The following is a 13,632-nucleotide window of genomic DNA, read 5'->3' as shown; positions in this document are numbered from 1 at the left end:
CGCGCCCAGGCAGGAGCCCGGCGCCCCAGGTCAGGCCAGCCACAAGAAAGGACGGCACACTAGACGACACCCACTGACCCACATCCATACGCGACACGACGCTACCTACCACGTGAACCTGTTGCGCACCAAAGCCAAAACCTCCGCCTCCTCCTTCTCTTCTCTTCTCTCTCTCTCTTCAGCTGCCCTCCAAATTTCGACCTTTTTCTTTCAGATTTCTTGTTCACGCAGACGCAGTTCATATGTTCACTCTAGCAACATCGCATTTCCAGAGTACCAATCCCACCAGAACGTACCACTGAAATAGTTCATCCTAAGGGCATCTCCAGCGATCCAGAGGTATTTTAATGTTCGCGAGTGTCCGCATAAAATGACTGTTTTGTCCGCGCGTCCGTTTGCGTCTGGAGGCTGCTCCAGCATTTATTTATTTTTCTTTTTTTTTCTCTTCTCCATTTAAACATAGTTCCAAATATTACATATTGAAACATGATTTTACACAAAGTAATACACAATTTGGAACATGGTTTACACAAACTAACACATAGTTTGAACCATAGTCGACACAAATATAATATTTTTTTTACAAGAAACCAGTTTTGTTGATTTCCGTATGTTCGCTGCCAAGAAAGAACATTCGAAGTTCTAACTATCGGTGTCCGAGCCGGATTCGCCGGTGTGGTAGTGCCTGCGGCAGGCTATGTCATCGAACACGTTGACGATCATCTCGTCGTCCCCCTCGTAGAGGAAGGTGAGCTGGCAGCCGGGCTCGAGCGTGAGGTCACGGGCGAACTTGTCGCACCCCGTGTGCAGGTACATCTTACCCTGCCCGTCGAACAAGACCTTCACGGTCCAGCGGCAGAAGTTGCAGCTGGCCTCCCGTAGCTGCAACTGCGTCGGCTCGACGCCGTCGACGAACTGACGCCGTCGACGAACTCGGCGAACTTTTCCGGGAGCTGCTTGATGCCGAGTGGGTCATCGTCGATGCGGAGGAGGAACTGGAAGCAGCGCTCCTCCTGCGAGGACGAGGAGGGCGCAGGCGACGGCGAGCGTGGGGCCGTAGCTGCTCCAGCACGGCGGCCCCTGCCTCGGCCACGGGGGCGCCCAGGGCCGCGGCCTCGACCACCTCGCCGGCCACCAGGACCGGCCATGGACTTCCTCGCGGGCCTGGCCGCGTCGCAGGAACACTTAGGCGGCGGTACGGTCGAGCTTTGTGGCGGCTAGGATTTCTTTGGAGGAGTGGATGAGGAAGACGAACCGTGCGCACCCTTTATATAGGCTGGCGGCATGCGGTGGCCGCGGGACGCGTGGCGTCGCCATTAACGTGGTTGGCGGAGGTGGGCGGCCGCTCGGCAGCCGAGGCATCGCCATTAATGTGGCGCAGACTGCCAAAGCGCCGCAGCGGCGCCAGTCGCTGGCGCGTCAATGCAGGGTCGCTGTCAGGCAGGCCCGACGAAACGTCCGCCAGACGCGAGCGGACACTTTCCGCGTCCGTCGAGCGTCCACCGAGACGCATATTTGGGCCAGGTTTGCGTCTCCGCGGACGGACCGGTCACTTTGCGTCAACCCGCTGGACGTTTTGTCCGGTCACGGCGGACACAAACGGTCGCGTCGCGCCGCTGGAGATGCCCTAATACTTAAGCTCGAGGGGTTAGCATTTAGAAAAAAAACACTTCAGGGGCAACTGTCGATCTTTAGGTTTGACACTTCACAAAAATCGCAGTGGTAACCCAAGATAAAAGCACGGAGATTTGACATAAGGCCATCTGCCATCACGAACAAACAACATAATCTCGCCGCCATGCCATATCTGCTGATTAATCCGCAACTCTATGCAAAAAAAGAAGAAAACTACCCCCTCCTCCCTACTAACAGCTCCTACAAAATACTCTTATCAACAAGCTTAATTCATCAGCACTGCACTGCTCCCCCTGTTCACAAGAACGCTTCCCAGACGAGGCAGAGTACCAGGCAGAGTAGTAGCGAGCAGCCGATGCCGCCGCGGAGCATGACGGCGGCGGCCGAGCTGGTGCTGCCGGCGTGCTCGAACTGCAGCGAGTCGACGGCCAGCGGCATGTTCTCCTGGTCCGGGCTGCACTTCGGAGGCGCGGCGCTGCCTCCGCCGGCAACCCTGGAGTGGCCGCCGCCGCCGGACTCGGTCGGGTGCGCGCTGTAGAGCATGCCGCGGAGCACGGCGGAGACGGTGGGGATGTACGCCGTCTTGTTCTTGGCCAGCAGCCACGTCAGGCCCATCAGCTGGCAGTCCAGCCCCAGCATCCGCCGCGCGCGGTCGCCGCCGGTCGCCTCCCGGCTCACGTTCCCCTTCACCTGATCATTCAACGCACAAGTTAAGTAGAGCACCGGATAGGTTAAACGCTTGCCTCGCGATCACGAAACGCATTTAATGTGTGCCATGCAGGGCACGTCGATGCAATGCAGCTTGTCGCCAAGTTGGTAAGATCTCATCGGTAGTATGTTTCACTGTCTCGGAACTGAATGTTACCACCAAGAACATTCTCAATAAATGCCACCCATGCACAACAGCTTGTTCTTCTTCTTACACCAAGATCTCAGTACAGGTGAAGAATGTCAACAGGGACAACACCGCTTCCCAATTCATGGCTGTCTGTCGGTACAAGTGAACTTACAACCTGTTCTTGACAGCTTAGTTCAGGATATGCCAATGACAAACGGGTTAAGGACAAACTCTCCTCAATAATTAACAGCTTTCGATGGCGCGGGAGCACGTTGTGGGGGTGGTTAACTAGCTAAAGGGTTCAATTCATCATTGTGATTTGACAAGGCATTGGACCAATGTTTCTGGCCTTGCTGTCTTGATACTAGCATATCTGGCTTACTTCCCCAAACTATTGATGTTGTACAAGATATGGCCCTGTAATTAACTGGCAATGCTAAGTTGTTACACTCTACCTAGTGGGAGTTGCCGTTCCCCACCATGCTTTGAGAAAAGCAATGAAGTGTCAATAACTAGCTGATGATTAGCGATCAGCTCAAGAACAAGAAGCAAGCCCATCTGAGCATGTGAACCAATAATGTGGCTAGAAAAGGGGCTTTCTGTGTGGAAAGGGGGATCTCCTGGATGTCAAATGGGCGCTTTCTGCTAGAGTAGATAATAAGAGAAGATAAAGCACACGGAGAAAAAACTCTTGCTCCTAGTGCGGCATTTTGAACGAATTGAACAATGGAGAGAGCCCGAATCATCAGGGAAGTGAAAAAGAACATCAGCAAGTTTGAACCAAGAAGAGTGTACAATGCGTGAGAAGTACTAAATGCATCTTCAAATCCAAGAACACTATTTGACCGCAAAGATTTTACAGAATAAAATAGTAAAGAAAAGAGAGTAAGAGAACACGAAAGATGGAAAGGCAAAAGGCGGAGCAAAGCAAGCAGGAAAAAAGGTACTCACCTTTTGCAGGGACTGGACGCAGCGGGAGCAGCCGGCGTAGGATGCGTTGCGGCAGCTCTTCTCGAGGTCCTTGACGGCGGCGGTGGGCGTGGCGTTCTTGGCGGCGGTCCCGACGGCGGTCGTCCCGACGGCGAAGGCGGCGGGGCAGCGGAGCGAGCCGATCTGGTGGAGCCGGATGCCGCAGAAGCAGAGCACCATGTCGCACGTCTTGTTGGGCCCCGACATCTTCACCCCGCGCTTCTCCAGCGCGGTGCCCAGCGCGTCCACGCACCGCTGGTTGTCGTACGGCACCATGGGCTCCTCGTCGCCGTCCCCGCCGTCGAGGCCCGACGGGGCCGGCGCCGGAAGGGAGAGCGCGGTGCGCGCGTGCGCCGCGAAGAGCCAGGCGGCGAGGACGGGGCAGCAGCGGCCGCGGTCGAGGGAGCCCGGCCCGCCGCCGGCCCCGCAGGCCGCGGCCACGCCGCCGAAGAGCTCCGCGGAGAGGTCGAGGCGGCAGGGCGGGGAGGAGGGCCCCGCGGAGGCGTTGGACGGGGACTGCGCCTGCGTGAGCGGGAACGAGGAGACGTCGGAGGCGCTGGCGGGGGCGAGGAGCGCGATGAGCAGCGCGGCTGCGAGGTGGACCGACATTGCCGCCGGCGAGAGGGTGGCGGTGGTGGGGGGCAAGGGGCGAGGAATGTGGGGCTGTGCGGCCAGGGGTCTGGGTTTTATATCAGCGACGGGGAGGGGATGTTTGCCTTCATGATTGAGGATGTTTGGGGGCTGGAGATGACAAAATGATGCTACCTGATTAATTTAGTCGGACCTGTGGTGTTTAGGGCGTGTCTCATCCACAGATTCTCAAAGTTCAGTGAAAAAATTCGTAAGTGTGCCTTTTGATTTCAACATTAGGATATTTTGAATCGATTGGTACACTTCAGCATCTTTATTGCAAAGTCAACAAAAGTTCAACATTGCAAAAAAAAATCACAATTCCTAGGACATACTAGCTCTGTACAAGAATATTACGGAGTATTTACGCTTCAGTTTTATAGAGTGAAAAAAAAAAACTAGCATCAAAGATTGTTAGACACACCGTGCCAACAATTATATTTGATCTCATGAAAGTATCTTCACCGGCGCAGCCCAAATAGGTGTCGCAGCAAGCATAAGAGCATCTCCACCGCCGGCTTCCAAATAAGCATCGGCAGGTGTGCCGGCACCGCGCTATGGGAGTCGCCGACACCTGCAACCCAATTTAGGGGGTGGTTGCACACACATGTAAACATCAAAGAAGCCCCCAAGATAAGTTTGAAAACAAGCAACTGACAAAATTTCATTTCACTTTACATAAAACTTGAAATTCAAATAGATCGAACCCTAATCTACTGGCTGTCGGTTGGGGCACGCGATGGGCATGCCTCGTCGTCGTTCTTCCCATTTGCCACCTGCATCCGTGCCCGCCTCTCCGCCCTTGCTTGGCGCATCGGGCGGTCGAGCATGGCCGCCGGGGGTGCTGCCCCCTCAGAGACGCAAGCCACAGGCGAGACACGTCGTTCTAGACAAGCCTCGCTTGTTCGCGGGCGTCCGCCTCGGCCTGGCGCTGAGCGTTGAGCTTAAGGAGATTATGTCGCTCGGCCGCCATGAGGGGACATCCCGCCTCCTCCGTGGTTGTCCGCTGGCGCGAGATCTCGACGGCATGCTCAAAGTTGGCATCGTTGATGAACTCGTGTTGTTCCTCTTTCAGCCTCTGGAAGTGATACGCGTTGAAGGAGGCTAGGATCGCCGCCTGCTCCGGATCACCGGGACCTGCTGCTGCTCGCCCCACTGCGCCGCCTCCTCTGCCGCCTTAGCTTCAACATCTGCTATCGACGTCTCGTCCCACTCGGCGAACTGGGAGTCACCGGAGTTTTCGGAGTTGACGTCGAACTTGTCATCGGGTTGCGGTGGTTGTGGCCGCGGTGGTGGCTGCGGCGCCGATGGTGACGTGCGGCCGTTACGGTCAAGCATCGAGTACGTCATATGCAGTTGTCGCGGCATTGTTGTGCAGAAGAAAGCGGCAGTGGTGGAGAGTAGAGGATAGCGCGACGGTGGTGGAGAGAGGAGAGGATAGCGCGGAGGAGGATGCAGTAAATAAGTGTCTGCGCATGGAGAAGCAGTGGATACATTGGCGACCGGCCGCAAAGCATATGAGGCGTCACATTTATGATGCCACCGGCCATTGAGTCGCTGCCAAGGCAGCCTTACCAGCGAAAACCGCCGTGGCGCTTGGCGCCGGCGCGCCAAATTCGTGCCCTTCACGAACGGGCCGGCACGGAGTTGCCGACGCTTTTATTGGGCTCGAAACCTCACCGCCGCTTTTAGCATGCTAGTTACGAGCAAATTTTGGGTGTTAGCTCGTTGTGCAGACGAGCCACGAGCCACTTTTGGCGCTTCGTTTGGTTGCTCGTGATTTATGCAATGGAAAGGCAACACTGACCACACTGTTTGGTTGGCCGCGTGTGGGCCTTTCTGCCCTACTGGTGCAACACACCTTTTATTTGGTTGCACACATGACCCTGCTTTGTGCAATACACACATGACCCATTGCAGTACTAACTTCATAAGACCACATTCGGCAACATTCAGTTCATCAAAAGGTGTTGGTAATACACAACACAAAGTTACCCTGGAGTAAAGCAACTATAACTCGTGATACATCGCTAATTCATCGCACAAGGGGTTCATATATATACATCTCGAAAAATTTCATCATTACAAATCGGGGATCACGTTCAATCAATCCCTTTCTAATGCAGGGATAGGAGACTACCTCCCAAAATATACATGATCTCTTCAGGAGATCACGATCGCTCTCGACATCATAATGAAGAATAAAGCAGCAGCAGCCCTAAGAAAATTACTTGCGGAGCCAGTCATAAGTCTCATGGTTGTAGCCTTGAAGTTGAGTGCATTGATAAGAAACTGTGGTTGGTAAAGCTGCTCCTTGGTGACAAACTGGGCGTGAAGATTCGTCATGCACATAAGGGTCAGGCTCATTTGGGGACATGTCATTGTTTTTGATTGACAAAGTTGAAAGATCGGGAGAGCTAACAGCTACAATCGCATACATTATGTTATGAAGAACATTGCTAAGCATTGTATGAGTCTGAAACAGCCACAACCATACATATCTAAGCAAGAACAAGAATGAACATATGCTTCTTACTATGAGAGGGACAACACGTAGCACATAGGTCGAGGAAGAAAGAGATCCCGACATAGAGGTAGGCAACACAATCTGTCTCCATGGACGACGGGGATCAAAGGAGAACCAACATCAACTGCTCGGCAGCCGGGAAGGGGCCCGTGTCTTAGACAGGGTCACCTACAATCGAAGCTATCAAATCTGCCTCTATGTACCACTCAGTTCGATCTGACCTAGAGGTAGGGTTTGAGATGCTCACAACCACCGAAGGAATCGATGCAGAGGAAGAAGTCGACACGACATGCCACGTTGGTGCCGCCAACCTCGTGGATCTAGCCGGTGATGAAGAGTTGGCCATGTCGCTAAATATTGAAGGTTGGACAAGCTCGAAATGGCAGGAAATTGGGGATTTTGATTTCGCGATGATAGAGCTGCCCTAAATAGGGTGGCGAAATTTCACGAGCGGTGCCCGAATTCGTCCCGCCACTTTCTCGCCGTGCCGCGCAAGCTCGTGCCATCTCCCCTCGATGGTTGTGCGGGAACACTGCGTTGTCACTTTTGGGCGAGACAAGGAGTGCTCGCTGGAAACTGCCAATTTGGTCGTTCCTACCGAACCTGACCCGGAGGTGCTATAAGAACCACACTGGCCACCACACAAAAGCCTTCCGGTAACCAAACTGCCCATTTTTTAGTGTTCGGATGTGTGTCAAGGAGCATGTAACCTACCAAACACACCCTAAATATCATTATTGGGGCTACGGAGGAAAATGCTCTTATTCTAGCCACACAACATAATAATGACTATGCCGAATACTATCTTCGGTGAACTCTTTGATTGGGGTAGGATTTGGTCATCAACCATTCTCTGCTCGAGCAAGTTCCTTTGTGTCATGATGTGATGATACAGAATGGTCAAGATCGAGCGAGGGGTAGTTCTGCCGTACGGCCACGCTAAAACAGCAGGCGAGATCTTCGGGAAAAATAAGAGAGAAAAACAGCACGCGATGGGGGAGCAGCGGGCAGGTGCGGGCCAGATGGAATCATTTCTATGATTCTATCCTCGACTAAACAAGTGCCAAATGGTTTGGGCATTGTCGGAGCCAGACAAATGAAACACTAATACAGCACGGAACTGAAAGAGATAAGAGTACTCCATTTTATCTAGATAAATATATATACATATGTAAACAAAAAAATTAACTAGATACATAAGAATCTAGATAAAGTGAAGTCAATTAATATGAACCGGAAGAAGTACTAGTTTCCTTTCGATCTATATATTTTCCTTTTCCCCGATCTAGCTTTTTAAATCTTTTATGGTACATGGGAGGTTTTTTCTTCGTGTGTCGTGAAACAACTATGATGCTCAACAATTTAAACTTTGTGCGCACGGTCTAAGTTGTTCCCTGCTGAACAATTCACACAGTAGTGCTTTCTGAACCGTACTACTTCACACGGATCGTTTCGAAACAATTGTCAGCGTCCATGTCTAACATTCCAGGAAAGATTCACCGTGTGTACTTCCGCGACATTTCCTTTAATTCACTCGTCTCGCTTTTTCCTCCTAATCTCAAACAGTAATAAATCAATAGTTGTGTGTATAACTTTCCTGAGCAGTATCTTTGCCTTCCTCCCTCATGCTATGTACATGTCGTCGACGACTCCGTTTCCTAGGCCGCGCTACATAAAGCCCCACTACGGTAGACACACAATACTACTACATGGTTTAAAGCAAGAAGACCGCTTGCCTCTCTTGCGTCTGGCAGTGCCCGCCGGCGCAATGCGGCCATGTTGAGCAAGCACATCCGGGGGTGGATGAGAGACGGAAAGCATCTCCGGTCACAGAGGAGGAGAAGTCCCTCCTGCGGACTGACCTCGAAACCGGCTCCTCGTACTCGGGCTGGTCCTCCAACGACGATGAAGGCGAAAGGAATTTGGAGGACGAAAAAGATGTGATGATTACGACGGAGGAAGACGAGTCGCTGCAGCTCGAATGGTGGGAGTTGGCTGAGCGGTGGTACGAGGAGGAAGAGGAGGAGGAGGAGCTGCTCAAGGTGCAGGAGTTGTTGTTGGCGTCCTTCACGTACAAACGCGAGGAAGACAGAGAGCGCGCGGAGATGGCCAGCAATGTCCTCGCAAACAACGATGAAGAGGCCTTTGCCTCCAGTCTAGAAACTAGCTTGTCCGCCGACATCGACGATACCATCGACATCTCCGACGATGGGGAGAAGATTTAGGAACTATATATATGAGTAGTTAAATATTTGAGATGTCCTTTTGTTGTCTTTTAATTCGAAAAAATTATATTGAGAAGATCGGTATTAAATGAAATGGATAGTTTTTATATCTTTCACACTTTTCAATAGAAAAAACATATTGCAATATTGTAAAGCAAATATCTCAACTAATTAACATCACCCACAATTCATCAGTACAAAAGCGTATGTACGTATCACACACAGTTTGATCTTAGTTTCACAAACATCAGTGTATGAAAAATCATTTGTGAATATTTTGGTCGTAAAATATTACTGCAAGTTTACCTTTTTCATTCGAAATACGAACTCAGAATCTTTGCGTTGTTTACATCCTCACCTATAAAATGCGTTGTTCACACTTCCCGTCGACAGCCTCCCCGCATTTGTGCCATGCTTCTCTGTGAATCAACTCTATGTTGCATCGACCTAGCGTCGTTATAGGCGAAGAAGGGGCATTCCTCACAGCAAAACACTGCTGGGGAAGCGTCACCAACCTGACGGGGTATGACTCAGAGGAGGAGCACGCTCTAGAGGAAGAGGAGCTGGCTGGGAAGCAAGAGGAGGACTTGAAGATGCAGGTGGTAGTAGAGGAGTCCATCGCGTCGACTCCGCGTGAAGTTAAGAACCGCATGGTGTAGGACTCCTTATAGACTCTCTGCGAGGACCGGCTGCGTGCATGGCTGTGAGCCAATAAGAATGGTAAGAAGACCGTCCGCAGAGTGCGTGTTCCGTAGTTTCCCATCTACGAACTTGCGGGGCTGTGGATGATTACGCTGGCAAGGCACATGGCAGTCAGGGAAGCAGAAGCATCAGGCTCCGGAGAGGGTGTAGCAGTCGACGATGCAGAGGCATCAGACACTGGCAATTGCATCGACATCATCAATTTCTCCTATGGTGATGAGGAGGACATTTAGTAGAGTGATTTACTGTTTTATTAGGTCCTATATAAGTATGTAATGTATATAATGTGAAGTTAACACCGGACTTTTTGTAACAGAAAGAGCAACCATTTTAGATTGGTTTCCTTATGGTGTTCCTTCCGGTCTAAGTCCAAATATATTATAAACTCTTTTTAAAAATGAATTGTGTGCGCTGTGCAACCAATTTGCTCCCTTTTATTTATGCTCAAATAGTTGCGGAGAGAGACATAGACCGGAAGTGCAGAGGAATCGCAAACGGCTTTCCACAGAAAAGTTGTTTGTGATGCCGATATAAATCACTCGTGTGTGACAATACACATACGCCTTCCCAGCCATTAATCATGTGCGATGGATCTAAAACGCATACGATTTATTTGGAGTGAATCGTGTGTGAAAATTGGTCCATTTAGGCCTAGCAAATCCAACCATTTTTTTTTTGGATATATAAGGACCATCACGGTCCCAGTCTAGACTCTCCCCACGACACCGCCACTCTATATTTAGGAAGACGCAGAATGCCAATGACCTGGCTGATGGCTTCTTGATCATTTGTGCCGGCCTAACCGCGCGTTCGAACACCGATAGTGCCGGTCAAGCCAGTTCGTCCTCGCGAGCTCGATCGGCTGCATGCAACTCCTACCTGGAGGTATATGTTCTTTCTCATGCATTTTTCTTTAATTAAGTAGACTATCCATATGATGCATAACATAGTTAGCAAGACCGGATCCATGCCTATTTTAGGTGTTTTGTGATCTGATCTGTAAGCTACTTTATATTTATATATATGTTATGTGAGAATTTATATGCTAGGTTTTGATTGCTAGAGCCGTATGCTACATGTTGTGTATATGGTATCATGTATAGTTTGATCTATATGTTAATGTGTATGACTGGATATTGGTGTTAACTAAATCACATGAATGGTATTTTGGTGACACTGCATAAGAATTTGATTGGAAAATTACGGCCAATAGAGTAAATCATGCTCCTTCCCTTCTAAGTAGGAACACGTTTCATTTGTACTTGACCATTTTAACTCTAACGAATATGTGCTTTGTACATATTTTCTAACTCCAAAGATATGTTTGTGCAGTATGTTAATGAGTTGGACGAGATCCTTTTATTAACGATTTTTTTAATGATTTAACAACCCTAAGGATACTAGTAAGTATATGTGTCGATGCAATGTAATTGATCTTTTTTGCTTCTATGCAACCAATCGAGAAGCAATTCAATCCACATGCTACACTGAAGGTCCTCATCCTCAACAAAACCATCGTCATGAAGAGAATGACGTAACCAAGGACATGTATTGCTAGGTAGTGAATCTATATAAAAATACATGTGTACATGTGGTCTATGAAATATACAATCAAATGGAAATGAGTTTCGCTAATGTATCTGCATGCAATTTTGAGTGATAGGCAACTGGATACAGAGTAATGCGTGTTGCATAGATAAAATGTTTTCGATGCTTGCAGAAAGCATACGACTCGTCAATATGAATGTGCTCCATCTGACGTAAACACATACGATTGCTTAAAAGAACATAGTATGCGGTCTTACAAGTTGCTTGTGGTCGGATAGAATAAAACGTCTCTGATAACCCTTCCAATCACAAATGATTCCTCGACATAGACCGTGTGCAAAAGGAGCACGGTCGCACACGGTTTCTTTAAACTTGTGTTGTAGTGGTGCATCTCGCACCTTGCATAGTGACCGAAAGGTTTGCCGTGTTCGATAGGCCATTTCAGCCTTGTGTGAAGGCATGTTACTAGTGAGAGCAGCCTTAGAACATCTTGAGCACCACCTCAAGTGATTCCCGATACGTCTATTAGAGCGTCTACGCGAAAATAGGCTTCCACCGACGCCCTAAATTGCGGCCGACGTTTGGTGTGGCCCAAATCTTTACTCGCATTCTTGCGCTGGACCAAACCCACATGGACTGGCAGCGACCCATACATTCTCCATGTTAAGCTTCATGCACTAGCCACTTGAACCAAAAGTCCGAACTGATAGGGCTAGGCAATCCACATATACACTTGACAATACCCCCACTCGCGTGTGACGGAAGAAGAGAAAGTCAACACGTGAAAGAAGAAGAGCACACCGAAACAGCGGTGGCCAAAGAGGGGGCAACAACAATTTTTAGGCTTAACTGCGAAAACCATGTGAAAGCCAGGATTTGAACTTGAGACATGGGGCTCTGATACCATGTTAAGCTTCATGCACTAGCCACTTGAACCAAAAATCCGAACTGATGGAAAGGGCTAGGCAATCTACTTACACACTTCACAACACCCCCACTCGCGTGTGACGGGAGAAGAGAAAGTCAACACGTGAAAGAAGAAGAGCACACCGAAACAGCGGTGGCTAAAGAGAGGGGCAACAACAATTTTTAGGCTTAATTGCGAAAACCATGTGAAAGCCAGGATTTGAACTTGAGACCTGGGGCTCTGATACCATGTTAAGCTTCATGCAGTAGCCACTTGAACCAAAAGTCCGAACTGATGAAAAGAGCTAGGCAATCCACATATACACTTCACAACACCCTCACTCGCGTGTGACGGGAGAAAAGAAAGTCAACACGTGAAAGAAGAAGAGCACACCGAAACAGCGGTGGCTAAAGAGGGTGGCAACAATAATTTTTAGGCATAATTGAGAAAACCATGTGAAAGCCAGAATTTGAACTTGAGACCTGGGGCTCTGATACCATGTTAAGCTTCATGCACTAGCCACTTGAACCAAAAGTCCGAACTGATGAAAAGGGCTAGACAATCCACATATACACTTCACAACACTCCACACGACATTGATCCATCCATCCTCGCAAAATTTGATCATGGAATTATTGTGGGTTTAAGACTATGTTGCATTGCAGTAAATTAAAATCTATTTAGGAGTGCCTAACGGGACGCATCGTGTGTCGGGCCCTGATACGCGTACATCACGCGTCCGTTGGGAACCCCAAGAGGAAGGTGTGATGCGTACAACGGCAAGTTTTCCCTCAGTAAGAAACCAAGGTTTATCGAACCAGTAGGAGCCAAGAAGCACGTTGAAGGTTGATGGCGGCGAGATGTAGTGCGGCGCAACACCAGGGATTCCGGCGCCAACGTGGAACCTGCACAACACAACCAAAGTACTTTGCCCCAACGAAACAGTGAGGTTGTCAATCTCACCGGCTTGCTGTAACAAAGGATTAGATGTATAGTGTGGATGATGATTGTTTGCAGAGAACAGTAGAACAAGTATTGCAGTAGATTGTATTCGATGTTAAGAATGGACCGGGGTCCACAGTTCACTAGAGGTGTCTCTCCCATAAGATAAATAGCATGTTGGGTGAACAAATTACAGTTGGGCAATTGACAAATAGAGAGGGCATGACCATGCACATACATGATATGATGAGTATTGTGAGATTTAATTGGGCATTACGACAAAGTACATAGACCGCTATCCAGCATGCATCTATGCCTAAAAAGTCCACCTTCAGGTTATCATCCGAACCACTTCCAGTATTAAGTTGCAAACAACAGACAATTGCATTAAGTATGGTGCGTAATGTAATCAATATCTACATCCTCGGACATAGCATCAATGTTTTATCCCTAGTGGCAACAGCACATCCACAACCTTAGGGGTTTCTGTCACTCCCCCAGATTCAATAGAGGCATGAACCCACTATCGAGCATAAATACTCCCTCTTGGACTTACAAGCATCAACTTGGCCAAAGCATCTACTAGTAACGGAGAGCATGCAAGATCATAAACAACACATAGATAATAGATTGATAATCAACATAACATAGTATTCTCTATCCATCGGATCCCAACAAACACAACATATAGCATTACAGATAGATGATC

General features: G+C 49.2%; 1 protein-coding gene across 1 annotated transcript; it reads right to left on the bottom strand.

The window, feature by feature from the left end:
* Positions 1–1,723: 1,723 nt before the first annotated feature.
* On the bottom strand, positions 1,724–4,130 carry LOC127333112 (uncharacterized GPI-anchored protein At4g28100). Its single transcript, XM_051359420.2, has 2 exons — positions 3,425–4,130; positions 1,724–2,325 (listed from the first exon to the last, which is right to left on the bottom strand). The coding sequence occupies exons 1-2, from the start codon at positions 4,049–4,051 to the stop codon at positions 1,933–1,935; spliced, it is 1,020 nt and encodes a 339-aa protein (XP_051215380.1). The 5' UTR covers positions 4,052–4,130; the 3' UTR covers positions 1,724–1,932.
* Between the last annotated feature and the right edge of the window lie 9,502 nt (positions 4,131–13,632).

Source organism: Lolium perenne, chromosome 2, assembly GCF_019359855.2.
Source record: "Lolium perenne isolate Kyuss_39 chromosome 2, Kyuss_2.0, whole genome shotgun sequence".
Classification (NCBI taxonomy): domain Eukaryota; kingdom Viridiplantae; phylum Streptophyta; class Magnoliopsida; order Poales; family Poaceae; genus Lolium; species Lolium perenne.
This window is presented reverse-complemented; position numbering and strand designations above follow the sequence as displayed.

Excerpts from the sequence above, each read along its gene's own strand:
- LOC127333112 (XM_051359420.2), bottom strand. The coding sequence starts at position 4,051 with ATGTCGGTCCACCTCGCAGCCGCGCTGCTCATCGCGCTCCTCGCCCCC. Across the intron at positions 2,326-3,424 it reads GCGTCCAGTCCCTGCAAAAG|GTGAAGGGGAACGTGAGCCG; the intron begins GTGAGTACCTTT and ends TTGAATGATCAG.